The following is a 15,551-nucleotide window of genomic DNA, read 5'->3' on the forward strand; positions in this document are numbered from 1 at the left end:
ACTTTCTTTTAAGGCCAATAAATGAAGCAACGTAAATCGTAACTTGAAAGAAACAGCACTACTAGCGGTTTTTCGAGGTGATCTACATAACTTTTGCATTGACACTTTCTTCCTGAAGTTAATAATTATAAAGTTAGCTAATTAAACTTAACTAATTAATTAACTTTAAAGAGCGAAAAAAATACTCAAGACTAGGCCACGCGACTATGAATAACCCTGAGTTGGTTTCACTGAACTAGGACACTTAGCCTTTTTTAAAAGTTTGGTTCATTTAGCTGGGACACCCGGTATATGCAGGTGTGAGTGACAGAGATGGGTACGAGCATGAAAAATTCGCCGGGAAGGGCTCGCCAAGTTTCGAGCGTGATTGTGCATGGGTTCCCTGCCGCGTGTAGTGATGTGTTACTTGGCTCAGGTGCTCATGGCAACAGTATGCAGTGACTGAGCGAGTTGATGTGCTCTCCTTGGAAGGTGTTCCAGAGCCCCTTTAATGTGAGAAATGCCTGTTTAGCTCGCATATAATCAGATGTGTGAACATTCACATCCTTATTGATCTAGCAAGTCAAGAGCGCTTGCTGTGGTGGAAGGTTTCATTCATAACTTTCACCTCTAGTGCACATCAGACGTCGAGTGAAATAAAAAGTCAAGTGTGCTTGTGATCAGGGCTGCCTCTTGGCAACTAATAAAAGGAGCCAAAACAGAAGAGCATAATAGACAAAAAAGTAGCCATGTAATTTATTTAACTTGAAACTTGGGAATAAACCCACCTAGGCGCAAATTCAAGCAGGCGAGGCTTTTATTGGAAGCCTTTCACATAAAGAAAAAGGCAGCCTTGTGCGTGAGTGACACATCAGTTAGGTTGTATGCGGCGGAGTACGATTTTCTGAGCAATAATGTTCGTGCTAGGCGATAAGTCAGGGATGCGATAAGGCACTTGGTGTGTAAATGTGGGCGTTGCCTGAGACTATAAATGTATGTGTTTTTTCGACCAATAAATAGTTGGAAGTTGGCGCCTGTCCGTTGTCTCCTCGTCTCTTTTTGTGTCGTGAAATCTGCGCCTAGGTGGGTTTAATCCCAAGTATCAAGATGAACAACCAACTAGCCCGTCAAGATGCCTTAATAATGTATTTAAGGCTCCAGATTTCTTCCAACATAAAATAACAGAACCCTTTGGTAATCGTATTTTTTTTGTGTGTGAAATGGGGCAGAGGGGGGTTTGGATTCAGGGAGTAATAAATTGGGCGTCATTTTTTTGCTTCGTTCTCGAGTAGAAATTTTTTTTGTTATGCAAAATGTTTTTTTTCTAGTTATTTGTTCCGGCAAGGATAACTGACCATTATCTAGTTACTTCCCTATAGCTATGTCAAATGAGATTGTTTACTTTTTACTTATCATTTTGCTTAATGGCAAGCTGTACTACAAAGAGGGAGAGCTCTTCAATGAAAAACAGAGATACGAAAAAATGTACCAAATCGGGCATTTATTCTTTTTTTTACGACTTGCTACAAATGCCTTCTTTTGCACATTACATCGTCATATTAGCATATCTGTGTTTATACAATGCGAAAACATTCACTCGTAAACACAGCGGGCATTCTAAACGTGAAAATAGTCAGCGCAAGACCAATACCTTGCCTGATACTGATGGGTGTGTGATGTCCAATCATTAACTGTAAGAACAATTTTTTCAACTTTTCCTCTCATTAACCAGTGCTATGGGTGAGAGACATTGAAAAAGGTTGAAATAATCAACAGTTAACTGACAGCACCAATTTACGATATGTACAAGAAAGACATCAGCTAGTTTTCATGCGGTGCACCTTTCTGCACTGGTAAACTACATTTCCTTGAGGTTCGATCCCGGCCGCGGCGGTTGAATTTCTTTGGAGAAGAAATTCTAGTGGCTCGTGTACTGTGCGATGTCAGTGCACGTTAAAGAACCCCAGGTGGTCGAAATTTCCGGAGCCCTCCACTACGGCGTCTCTCATAGCCTCAGTCGCTTTGGGACGTTAAACCCCATAAACCAACCAACCAACATTTCCTTGAGGGTGTCCTTCAGGTAGACATTGGTTTTAATCCGATATAGCAGAAAAATCGGTGTGTTTGTTTAGGAGGTGCTGAGCCAGTACTACACCACTGTGACTACATGTTGTCCTGGTGAGTGGGTGCATTGTCAGCTCTCGTTGCCGGGATCAGGCAACACCACCTCGACTCAAGGCCTGCACATGTCTATGTGACGTCATTGTTGCAAGGTCATCCTGAAATTCAGCTTCACCCTACGCGGTCGCGGTTTTTGATTCTACACTGCTCTTGGAGCTACCTTCTAAAATTTGTAGCTCTAGCGATGCAGCGAGGTATACTTAAGTTACCTAATACTATTAGCAGCTTGTTGAAATAGCTGAAAAGTTTGATATAATCCACCTGGCATTTCATTCAGTGGCAGAAGTAAAGTTGCGAGTAAATTTTTAGCTTCACGACCAATCATTTGGTTAAACCTTAACTGAGACACGGATTTCCATTTTAGGGCACATTTACTGATGACATTAGATAAAAATATGCACCATACCTCAACAGCAAGCAGATTTATGCTTTAAGAGTTCTCAGTTTTCGTTTCGCTGTCTTGCTCTGCTTGCTTTCAGTGAGTTTATCCTCACCTTTGCACAGGTTCAGCAATGTGTTGGCAGTAGCACTAGGAACATAACCCAGTACTAGTTCGGGTGAATGACCATGGTCACAGATGTTCAAATCTTCATTGCACTCGACAAGGAAAGTCGTGAGGCTCGCAGGAACTTTTTTGTTTCGCACACGCAGAGAATGATGTTGTGTACTTTGCACCTCTCAGCTTGTCGAGTAAAATTTCCATTGAGAGTATGGTGTGCAAAACAACTGCTCGCTGAACCTTTAGTCCACCCCGCGTTGCATTTTGAATTGGAGCATCATTTTCCAATTCAATTAACCGATTGTCGAGAATCAAGTTTTCTCGGCAAGAAAGGCAGAGGAGTTTCTTTACTGCAGCATGTGTGCAATAACCAGCAACTTACGCTATGACTGTTAACATAGGCTCCCTTTGCTTCACATCATCTTTCATCATTTCAACATCAAACTGCTTGACAATGGCTTGTAGATCAGTGGTGGAATCACAAGGTGCGATGGCATCCAGGACAGGCAGTTCAAGAAGCTTTAGGAGTCTCAGCATCTGCTCAGATTTATATATCTGGTGTACTGATACATAGTACTGAGCTCTAGACAACTGTCTGTATCTGCCAAACCAGTCCTGCAAGCAGTCTCCCTGAAACTTTCCAAGTAAAACATACTTGAAGCCGAGCTCCTCGATACAGTATGTTGACACCTCAACAAGAGCATGTGAGGTATGGCGCAGTGCTGTATGTGTTTCTTGAGTCAGCTTGTCAGTATCATATTTCAAGCTCTCGCAGTGGTCCAACCAGTCTACATACTTGTTCAAAAACTCAGTCTGGTCGCTAGGCACGTCAAGACAATGTTAATAAATTCTGATGTACTATTTTGTATGTTCGAGTGCCGCTTTGGTAGTCTTTAGTGCTGCAACTGTCGAACTGTTGAAGATCCTGAGTGCGAGCTTCATGTTTCGTCGCTCAAGGTTGGAAGGATTTAACGCCTTCAGTGACAAAGTTCGAGCGAGTCTCAGTAGCTCATTTTTTTCTTCACCATACAACTTGCACAAAGTGTTTAGGCAGCTGTAAGCATAGACTGACTTTATGAAAGGGGATTGAAATCTGGAAAGAAGATACACCTCCCACTGTTATGCTCGTTAAGCGAGTTATTTAGGATGCACTTCAGGATGTGAACTGTGTGCAGAACAAAAAACAACGGTCTTAAGGGTTCGACGGTTTCTTGTACACCATGCTCATTTTTGGAGCTCTGGCGAAAAATGACATGGCCTTGCGGTTGATGGAGTTATCTGACACCACAGCAACTACACGGACCCCAAAGTATTCCAGCTGCTTTATCAGTAGATCAACATATTCAGGAGCTGTTTTGCTTCCATCTGTGCCACTGGAAGTATGTGCACGACATCTTTGTTGGAAGACAGCAAACTTTGTATCGTGAAGATGTATGCAATCTTTGCTGAGTTTTCTTTCTTGACTGCCGCACCCGTGACATATTTACCCTTGTATACAAACGATGCTTGCAAGTGGATCTCATCCATCATAAGTGTCACAAAACACTCATGGTCACTTAGCGTTGATGCCAATCTTTTTGCATAGGACAGGAAAGAAGCGTCTTGCTGCTCTGTGGATGGGTTTACGCGTTAAGATGTACATATGTGCCTTATCGTGCAGGGATGTGGGAGCTTTTAGCTTCGCTGCGCTTCTTGTGACTCTATAACCATGAGGAGATATCGTGAACACGAGGTTGCAGAACGCAAGAAAAATCCACTGGGTAAGTTGATGACTTGCTTAGGATCCTTTGCTTAGGATTCCTAGGTCCTTTGTCCCTTGCGCTGCAAAAAATAATGCCACACCAACTTGCCTAACCTTCTACAGTATTTGCTTAGGAGGATTTGAAGTTGCTGCTTCAAAAATGTTAACAACTTCCACTTGCCACTCATGTGGGAAGGCTGAGGAAGAGAGTTGGTCTAGAAGTTCCACCCCATGCTTCAGCAGAATCTCAAGGTGCAGTCCGTTCTTTGCAGCACCCTTGTTGCAATCTTCCACCACGACCAAAACTTTGTCGATCTGTCTCAAGTCACACATTGAAGGAGGAAGCACAAAGCTGCCTAGTTTTTCTACCCTCATTATCCCAAGTACACTCTCAAAGAAATGTCTGAAGATACCGTCACTGCGCAAGGCGCAACTTGAACATCTTAGATTTTGAAGCATAGAAAAAGTACATGTTTTCAGCAACCACTTTGGTTCAGAAATCACTCACAGTGAGTCCACTCACAGCTTTTAACAGGTCTTGGAATGTGATGATGGAATTCTTCTCTTCTTCAGATGTGTGGGACTCAATTGAAAAGCATATGGCTTCCCGTATAGCTTTGCTATCACGTCGACGAGACAGGTAAGCTGGGCAATTCGGAAAGACACCTGGGACCACATCGGGCTTGAATTTCCTCAGCTTCTGTAGTACCTTGATTACCATCCCAGTAATGCTGTCGGTGTAGCTTGTCATGCATTGCATTCGAAATCACTTTAACGGAAGTGGTGCTCACAAAGCTGTAATGCAAATCACTGTAAGAGAAGAGCGGCGGTTGACACCGTTTAATAACACAGCGAGCAGCTAACATGGCTGGGTATATGACAGGGGCTTCTGTCTTAAACCGGTGATTTACTACAGCAACTAAAATCACTTGGCTACTAGTGAAGCAAAATTTTTCCATAAGGAAGCAATTTAGGCTGCAAAACAGTTTTTGTTCCACACTCAAGACAGGCTGAATGATATCCGATTATTCGTATCTGTGCTGTCCAAACTGCCTACTCGACATGGGCATGCGTACGCAATAATACACGGTGCTAAAGTGCCTTGTGGTGAATAGCAGTATCAGCATCACGAAAGCAGACGAGAATGCGTTCTTACCACAGTGCACTTCGTCGGTGTGAAGTCTTTCCATGGCACAGCCTTTGTCCACACTGCATTTTGAGCCAGTTCCAACGGGAACCTGTACACGCGCGCTCTGGGTGCGTAGTTATAGTGACAGTTTCGTGCACAGCAGCACCCAGTTATGGTAGGTACCTCGCTCGGAAACATCTGTGCAGCAGTGCTCAGAAACACAGCAAACACAGTTCGAAGGAACGCGGGCTCACAATGTGAACCGCGGCACGCCACTCATGCAGTGGCATTCCACTTCAAGTTGCTCGCGTTGACATTGGTGTTCCAGTTCGTGCCAACTCCTTTCAGCTCGCGTTGGTTGTGCTCGCCGAGGCCGACCTCATTCCCTCATCTCACTGTGGAGAGGAGAACTTGCGCAGGCCTTTGCCGCACCCCAGGTCTGATTATTCAATTCCAGCGGCATTCAGATATATATTTTTTATCTGCTGGGGAATTACGGTGAGACCGGCACTCGAACCGTGCACTTTGCACGCGATGTAGATGATCTACCTCTACGCCATCGCTAGCACTGGGATGTAGAAGAGACATACGCAGAAGTTCTGGGAAATATTTATAGCGGCTGCACAGCCATCATAGTAATCCATTGAGAAGGTAATTAATAAAGGCCAAGAAGGAATGCATGGTGTCAAACAGGGAAACACGATCTGCCCGGTACTCTTCACCATGTGTGTGCAGGAGGTATTGAGAGATTTGGATTTGGAAAAGTCTGGGATAAAAGTTAATGGTAAATATCTTAGTAATCTGTGATTCACTGATTGCCTTGCTAAGTACCTCAGTGGATGAAGTAGGCAAAACAGAACGGTGGGCCTTGCCCCGCCGCGGTGGCTGTGGTTACGGCGCTCGGCTGCTGACCCGAAAGACGCGCGGGTCCCGGCCGCGGCGGCCGAATTTCAATGGAAATTCTAGAGGCCCGCGTACGTGTGCTGTGCGATGTGAGTGCGTTAAAAAACCCGGTGGTCGAAATTTCCGGAGCCCTTCGGCGTCCCTCATAGACGGAGTTGCTTCGGGACGTTAAACCCCAATAAACCAAACCAGAACGGTGGGCCTGAAAATTAATGTGTAGAAATCTGAAGTATCGCAAGCTCGCAGTTTACGATACGCAGCGAAGCGTACGTTGGAACTCAGTGACCGCAGATCCAGACTACGATAGGAAAACCAAGACTGAGAATAGGGTAGAGTACGCGCATTTGGGAGGCATTTTCAGTTAACAATCGAACAAAAATCCCTCAAGAGGAATGTCTATCTTACCGGTACCCGTGCGCATATAGGGCAGAAAGGGTTGAACTTATAATGACACCATTTTTCAGACTCAAGCTGTTTATTGCGTGCTGTTCACTATCCACATCGGAGCAACTGGGCAACTGCGAGCTCATTTGCTGCAGTGAGTAATTTATAACTGAACATGTAAGAGTTACGCGAGCGTAAGGAAGTGCATTCTGCGTTTTTCGGGCTAGGGGTGCGGAGGGGTGAATTCACGACAGGCGGGCAAAGGCAACATCAGTTCCACCTTAAATGTACGCAATTCGCAGCCAAATTTCTTGGAAGCGCTCACTCGCAACAACAGGAGATTTCTGCGCCTGATTGGAACAGCCCAACGAACATGCCTGACTCCCAATGATAAGCAACGAAAACGGACTCTAGGCTCGCGCCCAGAGCTGAGAGCAAGTACTTTTAATTTAAACACCCGACCAGAGGTGAGCAAAAAAAAAACTAGAAAAGTAAACTCACCGCAAGCATGGCTACTCGACATCTCATCCATATGTTTTGCTACGTCTGTAGCAGACGACTCTGCTCAACCGGAAGCGTGACTCAACTTCAGCGCCACCACACTGGGGTCGTCTTCCGCCCGCTTCCGCCTGGCAGGACGCACATGTGTTTTTCGCGCAGTGTGTTCAGTTGAGCATGAGTTGAGCTAGAGTGTAGTACACTCTAGTTGGGCCATGGTTGAGCTCGTGTGCGGCGTCCATGGAGGAAGAAGAGGACTGGCGGCGTGAAATGTTGGGTGGTGAAAAGTTTTGGCAGGTTTTTAGGTTGCGCTGCGAGTTCGATAAGTTTGAGTAGTTTGTTGGCTGGACATTCGGTGTGAAAGTTTGCCACCAGTTCGTCAGGATATGGTGTGTTGCTTTCTCGGACAAGTCAAACGGGATTTTTGACGTGCCTATGTGCAGTTGGAGCTGATGTGGAGGTGCGAGGAATGGTGAAAATTCGCTGACACTTGTTTGCCTCTCCGCGACGTTATCGCGTGACGACGAGCCCGAAGCATGTGAGTATTATTGTGATTAGCGCAAGAACCGTCGGAAGTTCATATCCAATTGCAACTTTTGTTGGGAAGTTCCTAGTCAATGTGCGCGAAAAAACACGCGACGGCGGCTAACGACGAGCAAAGCAAAATGCCCATGTCGCTTACCGTGTCGCTCGGATTGCATTCTCGTCGCCCGGAAGTTGCTTATGCGATTAGCCAATAGCACCTAATCCGGCAGCGTACGTCACTGCCGGTAATTTCGCGCGCTTTCTTGAAAGTGCCGCATTTTGCGTTAATTTTTTTTCGAGTGCTCGTAGGTGCTATATTTGTACTACCATGGCACACGCCAAGCCCAAGGCTTCAATGAGAGGCTCGTCGAGGCCGTGGAGTGCGAGCGGGTCCTTTGGGACCTGCATTCAGAAGCGGCGTGCCGCCGAGTAGCCGCACCCGTCGATGCAACAGGTGATTGGTCTTGTAAACAAAGCACTCAGTTGGTGCCATCGACTGTACGCCGACTGCGGTGTTTCGCAAATGCTGTGTTCGTGGCAAGCTGTGTAACGTCGAGCGATCGTTATCTTTCGCTAGAAAGTGTGCTTCGCCGGGCAGGAGATTTGCATGCTAAATGCATGCTTAATTTCGTTACAGGCTTTCACGCCTACGCAGTTCCCGATGTGAAGAATCGATGGAAAAATCTGCGCGACACCTTCAGGAGGATGTTCAAAGGGCGCATCCAGGCGGAAAAGAGCGGGGCGGGGGCGGATGGAGTTGAAGAAACGCCCACCTGGCATTTCATCGAAAGGCTGCTTGCTGTACCTGCTTGCTGTTCCGTAAGTCCATTTGGAGGTTATCATTACATTTCACTAAATGTTTGCTGTCATGTGCAGTTTCGCGCCGCCGCGGTGGCCCAGTGGTTATGGTGCTTTGCTGCTGACCCGAAAGGGGCGTGGCGGTCGCACTAGTGATACCCTTCGCAGTGGCTCAGTGGTTTGGGCACTCATCTTCTGAGCCGGAGTACACGGGTTCGAACCCGACCGCAGCGGCCGCATTTCGATGGAGGCAAAATGCAAAAGCCGCCCGTGCGATGTCAGTGCACGTTAAAGATCCCCAGGTGGTCGAAATTATTCCACTACGACGCCTCTTCCTTCCTTTCTTTTTTCACTACCTCCTTTATCCCTTCTAAGGTGCGGTCGGGTGTCCACCAAGATATACGAGATAGTTACTGCATCATTTCCTTTTCTCAACCAATTTTTAACCATTAATGGCAAACTTGCACAAATTTTCGCAAGTTTCCGGGGTTCTTATTTCGCGTGGTTAATGCCAACAGGGATTTGTTTACAGACACATTAGTGAACCTGAAAAACCAATGCATTTCTAGAATTACTGTAAAATTTGATAATCTAACATTGGCATCCTTATCACCACCCAATGCAAGAAAGGCCGCCACGGTGGCTCAGTGGTTATGGTGCTTGGCTGCTGACTTGAAAGATGGAGGTTTAATCCTGGCCGTGGTGGTCGAATTTCGATAGAGGTGAAATTCTACAGGCCCGTGTGCTGTGCGATGTCGGGGCATGTTACAGAGCCCCTGGTGGTCGAAATTTCCGGAGCCCTTCAGTACGGTGTCCCTCATAGCCTGAGTCGCTTTGGGATGTTAAACCCCCATAAAACTTAATGCAAGATGATGATAGACTGTCACCTAATATAATGGATGAGAAGGAAACGTGCAACTATGATTAGTGGTCTGTACCCGACGCGTACATGGTTGAGCCACTGACCAAACCTTAAGGCGTGCCGACGCCAGGCAGGCTCCACTGCCAGTGGACTTGGCCTTAAGTGCTAAAAAATTCCAAAAATGTGCTTCGCACAACAGTGGCACCCTGTGCACAGTTGCATGCCCTCATCCTCTGAAGCTGAAGCATTGCAGAGCTATACACTGCCTCTCGCCAGGAGCCCTCACGAACATTTCCAAATGTGTTGGTACAGTCAGCATAGCCAGGAGGGCAGTGGTGTCTAGCTGAACTTTTCTCCATACAAAGGAAATCATGGAGCACGGATCTTGCTTTCACTATGTTGTCCACATTTTTTGGCTCAAGGTTGAGTCTTCTCTCAAAGATGCGCCACCGAGATGCCAAGATGCCCAAAGCATTTTCAACACATCTTCTGTAAAAGAAACAATCACAATTTTGCTTGCAGGACTGTTGCATGTCTCACTTTTTTCACACCAAGCAAAGCCCTTTTGTGACTCAGCTCTCCATACAAAGGAAATTATGCAGCACGCATGTTGCCTTCACTACGTTGTCCATATTTTTCGGCTCAAGGTTGATTCTTCTCTCAAAGATAAACCACCGAGATGCCAAGATGCCCAAAGCATTTTCAACACATCTTCTGTAAAAAAAAAAAACAATCACAATTTTGCTTGCAGGACTGTTGCGTGTCTCACTTTTTTCACACCAAGCAAAGCCCTTTTGTGACTCAATACACTGGTTCTAGCACTTATAAAATATCGCACACCTGCAAGTCTATAATGGTAACTGCCAATTGAGTGAGGCCAGAAACACAGTTAAATTTACGGTTAGGTTCTCTGTGGAGTGATACATACCGTGCATGGCTGAGGCGGTAGTTGAACACCTCTTTGGCATCTGTGCGGCTCCCTGGCAGTGGCCGCATGAAATCTGGGCGCGACTGGAAGGCCTTATCGCCAACGAAAACATGAGGGCACACCTTCTCTGACTTTGGCAGTCGAGCTGCACGAGGCAGATTGAGCTTGCCCTAGTGCATACGTTGGCCAATGGGGGAGTCTTTGAAGAAGGCCCCATTAATGAGTCTCCCAGGTGCACCCACATCCACCAGCTGAAAAAGATACCTTGCTGTCCACTACGGCCAGCAGGACGATGGAATGGGTACCCTGGAAATAAGTGCGAATACAGACACTGAAGGATTGGGTGCAGAGGTGTCACTAGAGTGAACAGTACCCAGTGCGGTGACCTGGCATGTCATCCCACCCTCTACCACGTCCTGATGCTCGTTCTCTGCACCCACAGCAGTTGACACCCCCCCCCCCCCCCCCCCTTGTAGTGAGTTCACTACTGGAGTGTAATGAAATTGTGTTTCTTGGAGTGCGTTAAATTATTGCAGCCTAGTGGTTTTTGCAACAACAAAAAAAAGAAAACTACTTTGCCTCCTCAGAATACACACTTGCAATCAAGCCACACAAAACACCAGTTCAGACCCCTCACAAATTCATCACATTGTAGTGCAAGTGTGGAATTCGGCGTTTCACACTACTGCACAAAATTATTTTTTCTTTTCTTTTTTCACACACACACACTGATGTGGATTGTAAAACTTTTATTTCCAACAGTTTGAGGGGCTGTAGGCCGCTTACCTAAACACACACACAAAAAAGCACAATTGCCTTCCCTCCTGAAGATAAGTGATCGTTTGCAACGACTTCCAAAATAATTATTTTTCTGCCATAACATGATTACGCTACTAATTTCCCACTTATCAAGGCCACACATTAAAAATATATACTGAAAGCAGGACAGCGCTTGTCCTGTGTCGATCTTTCTTTCTGTCTGTGGTTTTTTTTTTCCTCTTCAATCATTATGAATCTTTATCAGTTCGCCCAGCTCGTCATTCTGCTATTTGCCTATGCTATCCATGGCTTCACCATTTGCAGGCTTCCTTAAAATGCATGTCATAACAAGCCCCTCATTCCCCTACCCTTGTCTCTTCACGTGCATTCTTCATATCACATTTCCATAACTGATGTTTTCTTAGCTGTTAAGGTCCTGCTTTTCATGCACTAGCTCAGTGTGACTGTTTCACAGTCATATGTGACCCTTTCCACAATGCTCATTGGGTCTTGACAGCAGTGCGACCAATGGATTACTCCCTTTTTTACATCACAACATACAAATGCTTTGCCTTCATACTTTATAGTTGAAATGAAGGCTTCCAGCATTCTTCGGGCATTTTATTTCGATGTGTTTTCCTTCCACCGCTCCAGGCACTTTGGGAATTGCCACAGACTCCAGAAGTCTGCAGCAGTTTCCCTCCATTCATTCTCTGTTGGGACCTGCAGTGTGGAGGGCTAGTGCTTAATGAAAACTGAAATGCCTTTATCGTAGCTGTACTGTACTTGAGGCTAGAGTTAAATTGGAGCGAGCATCTTCCAGAGCACCGTGCATGTAGGATGAATTGCCCGTCTGGATGTTTCGATTCCCACCCTGAACGCCATTGTGGCATCTTTGATCAGCATTCCTGATGACAGGTACCTATGTGCAATAACAAGAATTTCAAGTTCCAAAACACACGCATGCACGTGCGTTGTGCTACTCTGTAGATTATTACAGCCAAGCAATCTCTTGTATAATATCCCCAAACAAGCCTCGTCTGCTCAGAGCTGCTCGTCGGCCATTATACGTTTATTTCCGGAAATACAAACAAGAAACACTTGTACATGTTAAAAAAAGGCATGTGTAATGTATTAAAAAACCCGGTTAAGAAGCCGCTGCCAGCCAGGCTTTGCACAAGTGCACAGGTTTTCCGTACTTTTTATGTACGATAAACAATTCACAGAAAAAAAAAACAAAACAAAGGAACATCATATGTCCTTGGTGGCGGCAAGTTAAGTAGCTAGCTGTGGGGAAGAAAAAGACACAAAAAAAAAGGTTAGAAAAATGGTCGAAAAAACTGAAAAGACTCAAAGCCACCTGGAGTGCAGGCGACACCGAACTCAAATCAGAAAAGGTGCCTGTAATGCCTTAAAAGAGATAATTTTTTATTTATTTATTCAATAAACCCCTAAAGGCCCTCAATCGAGGGTATTACATAGGGGGGAGCAATGACACACAACACAAAATAATATTGAGCAAGCACCAATGTGCTATACATAAGAACAGAAAGCACATGTAGAAAACAAAAGAAATAAACAAAAACCTGTAGTATACATTGTAATTTACACAAAAAAAAGAACAGATCGTGTTTTAGAGGCATAACAACCGCAGGAACAAAACAAAATAAAGCTGAATGCAGCATGTGGTACAATCAATTAGTGAAGCTAAACAGACATTTGGGTAAGAAGGTCCTGAAACTTATTAAGATCCCGTTCAGAAGCGATGTGCGATGGAAGATTATTCCAGTCGACTATAGTACGTGGTATGAAAGAGTTAGCAAACGAAGAAGTGTGGCATGATATGCGTTTAACTTTCAGCGGGTGGTCGCGACGTGGAAAAAAAGATTCAGGTGATTGAAAAAAATCGTCATGGAGCAGAATGTGATGGTAAAGTGAAAAGGTAAAGGTAAAGTGATGGTAAAGTGAAGGGCTGAAATTAGGGCAAATTTACTGCAATAAAGAGCATTGTTCTGAGAAAAATAACCTACAAATGGCAATGCCATTTAGAAAGAAATAGAAGATGCATATGATGATGAGTGAATGAGAGAAGAAAAAAAAATCAATCACAAAAAATAGTGATTCAGTAATACAAAAAATGTTAAGCTCCATTCATACAAACACAAACATACCAAAAAAAAAAAGAATTTACCCGCAGTACCCACAGTGTCCTCTGAGAAACGGTACGTCCTTACCGGAGCGTCAGGGCGAGGCGCTCGCCAGACGATACGGGCTCTCTGTGCAACCACTGTTTTGTAAGGCGACTTTATACCAGTGAGTGCAGGAAGTGAAATATCTCCGGTGACATCCTGTAGAACTTGTATAAAACGGAGAGTTGAGCTAGTTGGTACATGTTTCTTGGAAAAAACAGCGTTAAACGAAGGACAACGAAAAAGAGTACAACAGGACCGGCGCTGACTATCAACTGAAGGCTTTATTAGAAACAACACGCAATATATACTCCAATGACAACCAAGAACGCATGGCAACACCAAAAGCTACAATGATACATCAATCACCTGGATCGAGATACTTCAGTTCACAGTCATGAACTGTTACAGAGGGGATGCTGACACACGCGTCACTGTTTTTTTGGATATGAAAGCCTTCACTGATTTCGCGTGTTAGTTTATCTTTGTGCTTGTACAGAATCTTAGTTTCATTAAAAATGGGGTACATGATTTTTCGGAAGAACCAGGTTGGTTATTCTGGGAACAGTTCCTGTAATGCAAGGCCAAGTTTGACGACGGAGCCCCCCTTAATGAAGTGCTGTTGTCTCTTAAGCGGGTGTTCAAGCACCTTCCTGTTTGACCTATATACAAGAACTTCTACAAGAACTTGTAGAAGAGCTGTGCATCCCTGTCATGCATCACCTTCATCTGCAAGAGTGCATTGAAGCATGTGCAGTTGTGCTGCTTTCATTTCTTCGCCAGGAACAATGTACTGCTGTGAAGAATTCGCTTTCCTTAGTGCGCCGCTTCCAGACTGGTCAGAGCCTTTTTTCTCTTTAGAATCAAGCACAACTGCAGAGCGGCGACTTTCCGTTGCCACTCCATTTCGAGCAAGGAAAAGTGCGCTGGGAAAACTGCTGAAACCAAAACTCCACAACCAAGTACCAAAAGATTACGTGAGCGTTTAGTGAAACAATCTATATTCAATGCACAAAGATGTAAATTGATTTTATTTTGCATTTTTCTGCACAAAATTTTTATCCTTGCAAATAATGTGACTCTTGTTATAGGTGCAAACAGCTTTGCGGTGTATTACGCCAGCAACACTGATTGTCATCTCCGTTTCACATTCGCGTCTGTTTCGCGTTGTCGCAATGCATGGAGCTTGGCCGGTGGGCAACGGAGTGAATGCCAGCCGTTGTTGCCGCGGCACCTCATCACGTCGCTTACTTTTTCGTGTACATGGAACTCAGTCTTTAGGTGCCACTCAGTGCTCGGACCTATAAGTAGAAGTTACACTTCTCGGTTTACTCCGAACAACGCCGATAAACGCGCGCCGAATTCATTTAAAATTTTGTCTTTAACTGAAAACTGTTTAGTATTTCTGGCATGTATGTCACAACTATAGCTGGCTATTCACTATCAGTTGAAGTAGGTGACAGAAAAAAAATTAAGAGTGCTGAAACCAGGAACGCGAAATTCAGTACCGTGGTTGGGAGTTTCAAGCTATATCAAGGGATTTATCCACGAACACACACGCGCTGCGCATGCAAAAGCTGCGACCCCAATATCGTTCAGCACATAGCGCCGTCTGCTCATTATTATCTTGATGGTTCGTTGAGTTCTTCGGAAAGGCTCAGACCCTTCCAATCGTTGACGATTCGGCGATCAATAAGCAAGATGTAGAAGTACGTGCCAAGCACGGAGTCCTTCCCGAGACTACACAAGTCTAGGACTGATCTAGGACTGCTGTCCAACGGTTTTGCACGCATTTTTATATGCTTTACAAACAAAGAACTTAGGGCAGTCATGTTTCAAGGCCCGCCCTAGACTTCGCTAACCAATGAAAGTCTAACATACAGTAACCACAGCCCTGGAAGGTTGGGCGCAACCTCGAACCCAGGGCTTGGCAAAACGAAAAAAAGAAACATATAAAAAGAACATTCAGGAGACCCTCTCCACGCGGGGCTTCTCACACTATCCGCACTCTCTCCCCTTTTCACTCTCGCCGCCGCACCCACGTGTCGCTTCTCCAGGGATGACGAGTTCTAGGTGAACAACAGGGCGAGTCACTTGCTGAATCATCTTGGGAGTGACTCGTGGCAAAGGCAGGAAACGAGCCCTGCATTGATTTGGTGCTGGCAGCATATAATGC

The 15,551-nt window shown here is 45.2% G+C and overlaps 1 protein-coding gene and 1 pseudogene across 2 annotated transcripts in view; one reads left to right on the forward strand and one right to left on the reverse strand.

Annotated features, from left to right (window-relative positions):
- Positions 1-3,732: 3,732 nt before the first annotated feature.
- LOC149332948 (uncharacterized) lies at positions 3,733-7,326 on the reverse strand (annotated as a pseudogene).
- An 11-nt stretch (positions 7,327-7,337) lies between these two features.
- Positions 7,338-15,551, forward strand: part of LOC149332949 (glia-derived nexin-like) — a 90,114-nt gene continuing 81,900 nt past the window's right edge. Inside the window, exons 1-3 of one of the 2 annotated variants that reach the window (XM_089558505.1) lie at positions 7,338-7,703; positions 7,758-7,852; positions 8,477-8,658. In XM_089558505.1, the coding sequence (XP_089414631.1) occupies positions 8,545-8,658 (114 nt within the window). In that variant the 5' untranslated portion in view covers positions 7,338-7,703; positions 7,758-7,852; positions 8,477-8,544. Of the gene's footprint in view, positions 7,853-8,476; positions 8,659-15,551 lie in introns of both variants that reach the window. The other variant, XM_089558506.1, reaches the window with a different exon arrangement.

This window comes from Amblyomma mixtum, chromosome 8 (genome assembly GCF_055824585.1).
Source record: "Amblyomma mixtum isolate Tamu chromosome 8, ASM5582458v1, whole genome shotgun sequence".
Classification (NCBI taxonomy): Eukaryota; Metazoa; Arthropoda; class Arachnida; order Ixodida; family Ixodidae; genus Amblyomma; species Amblyomma mixtum.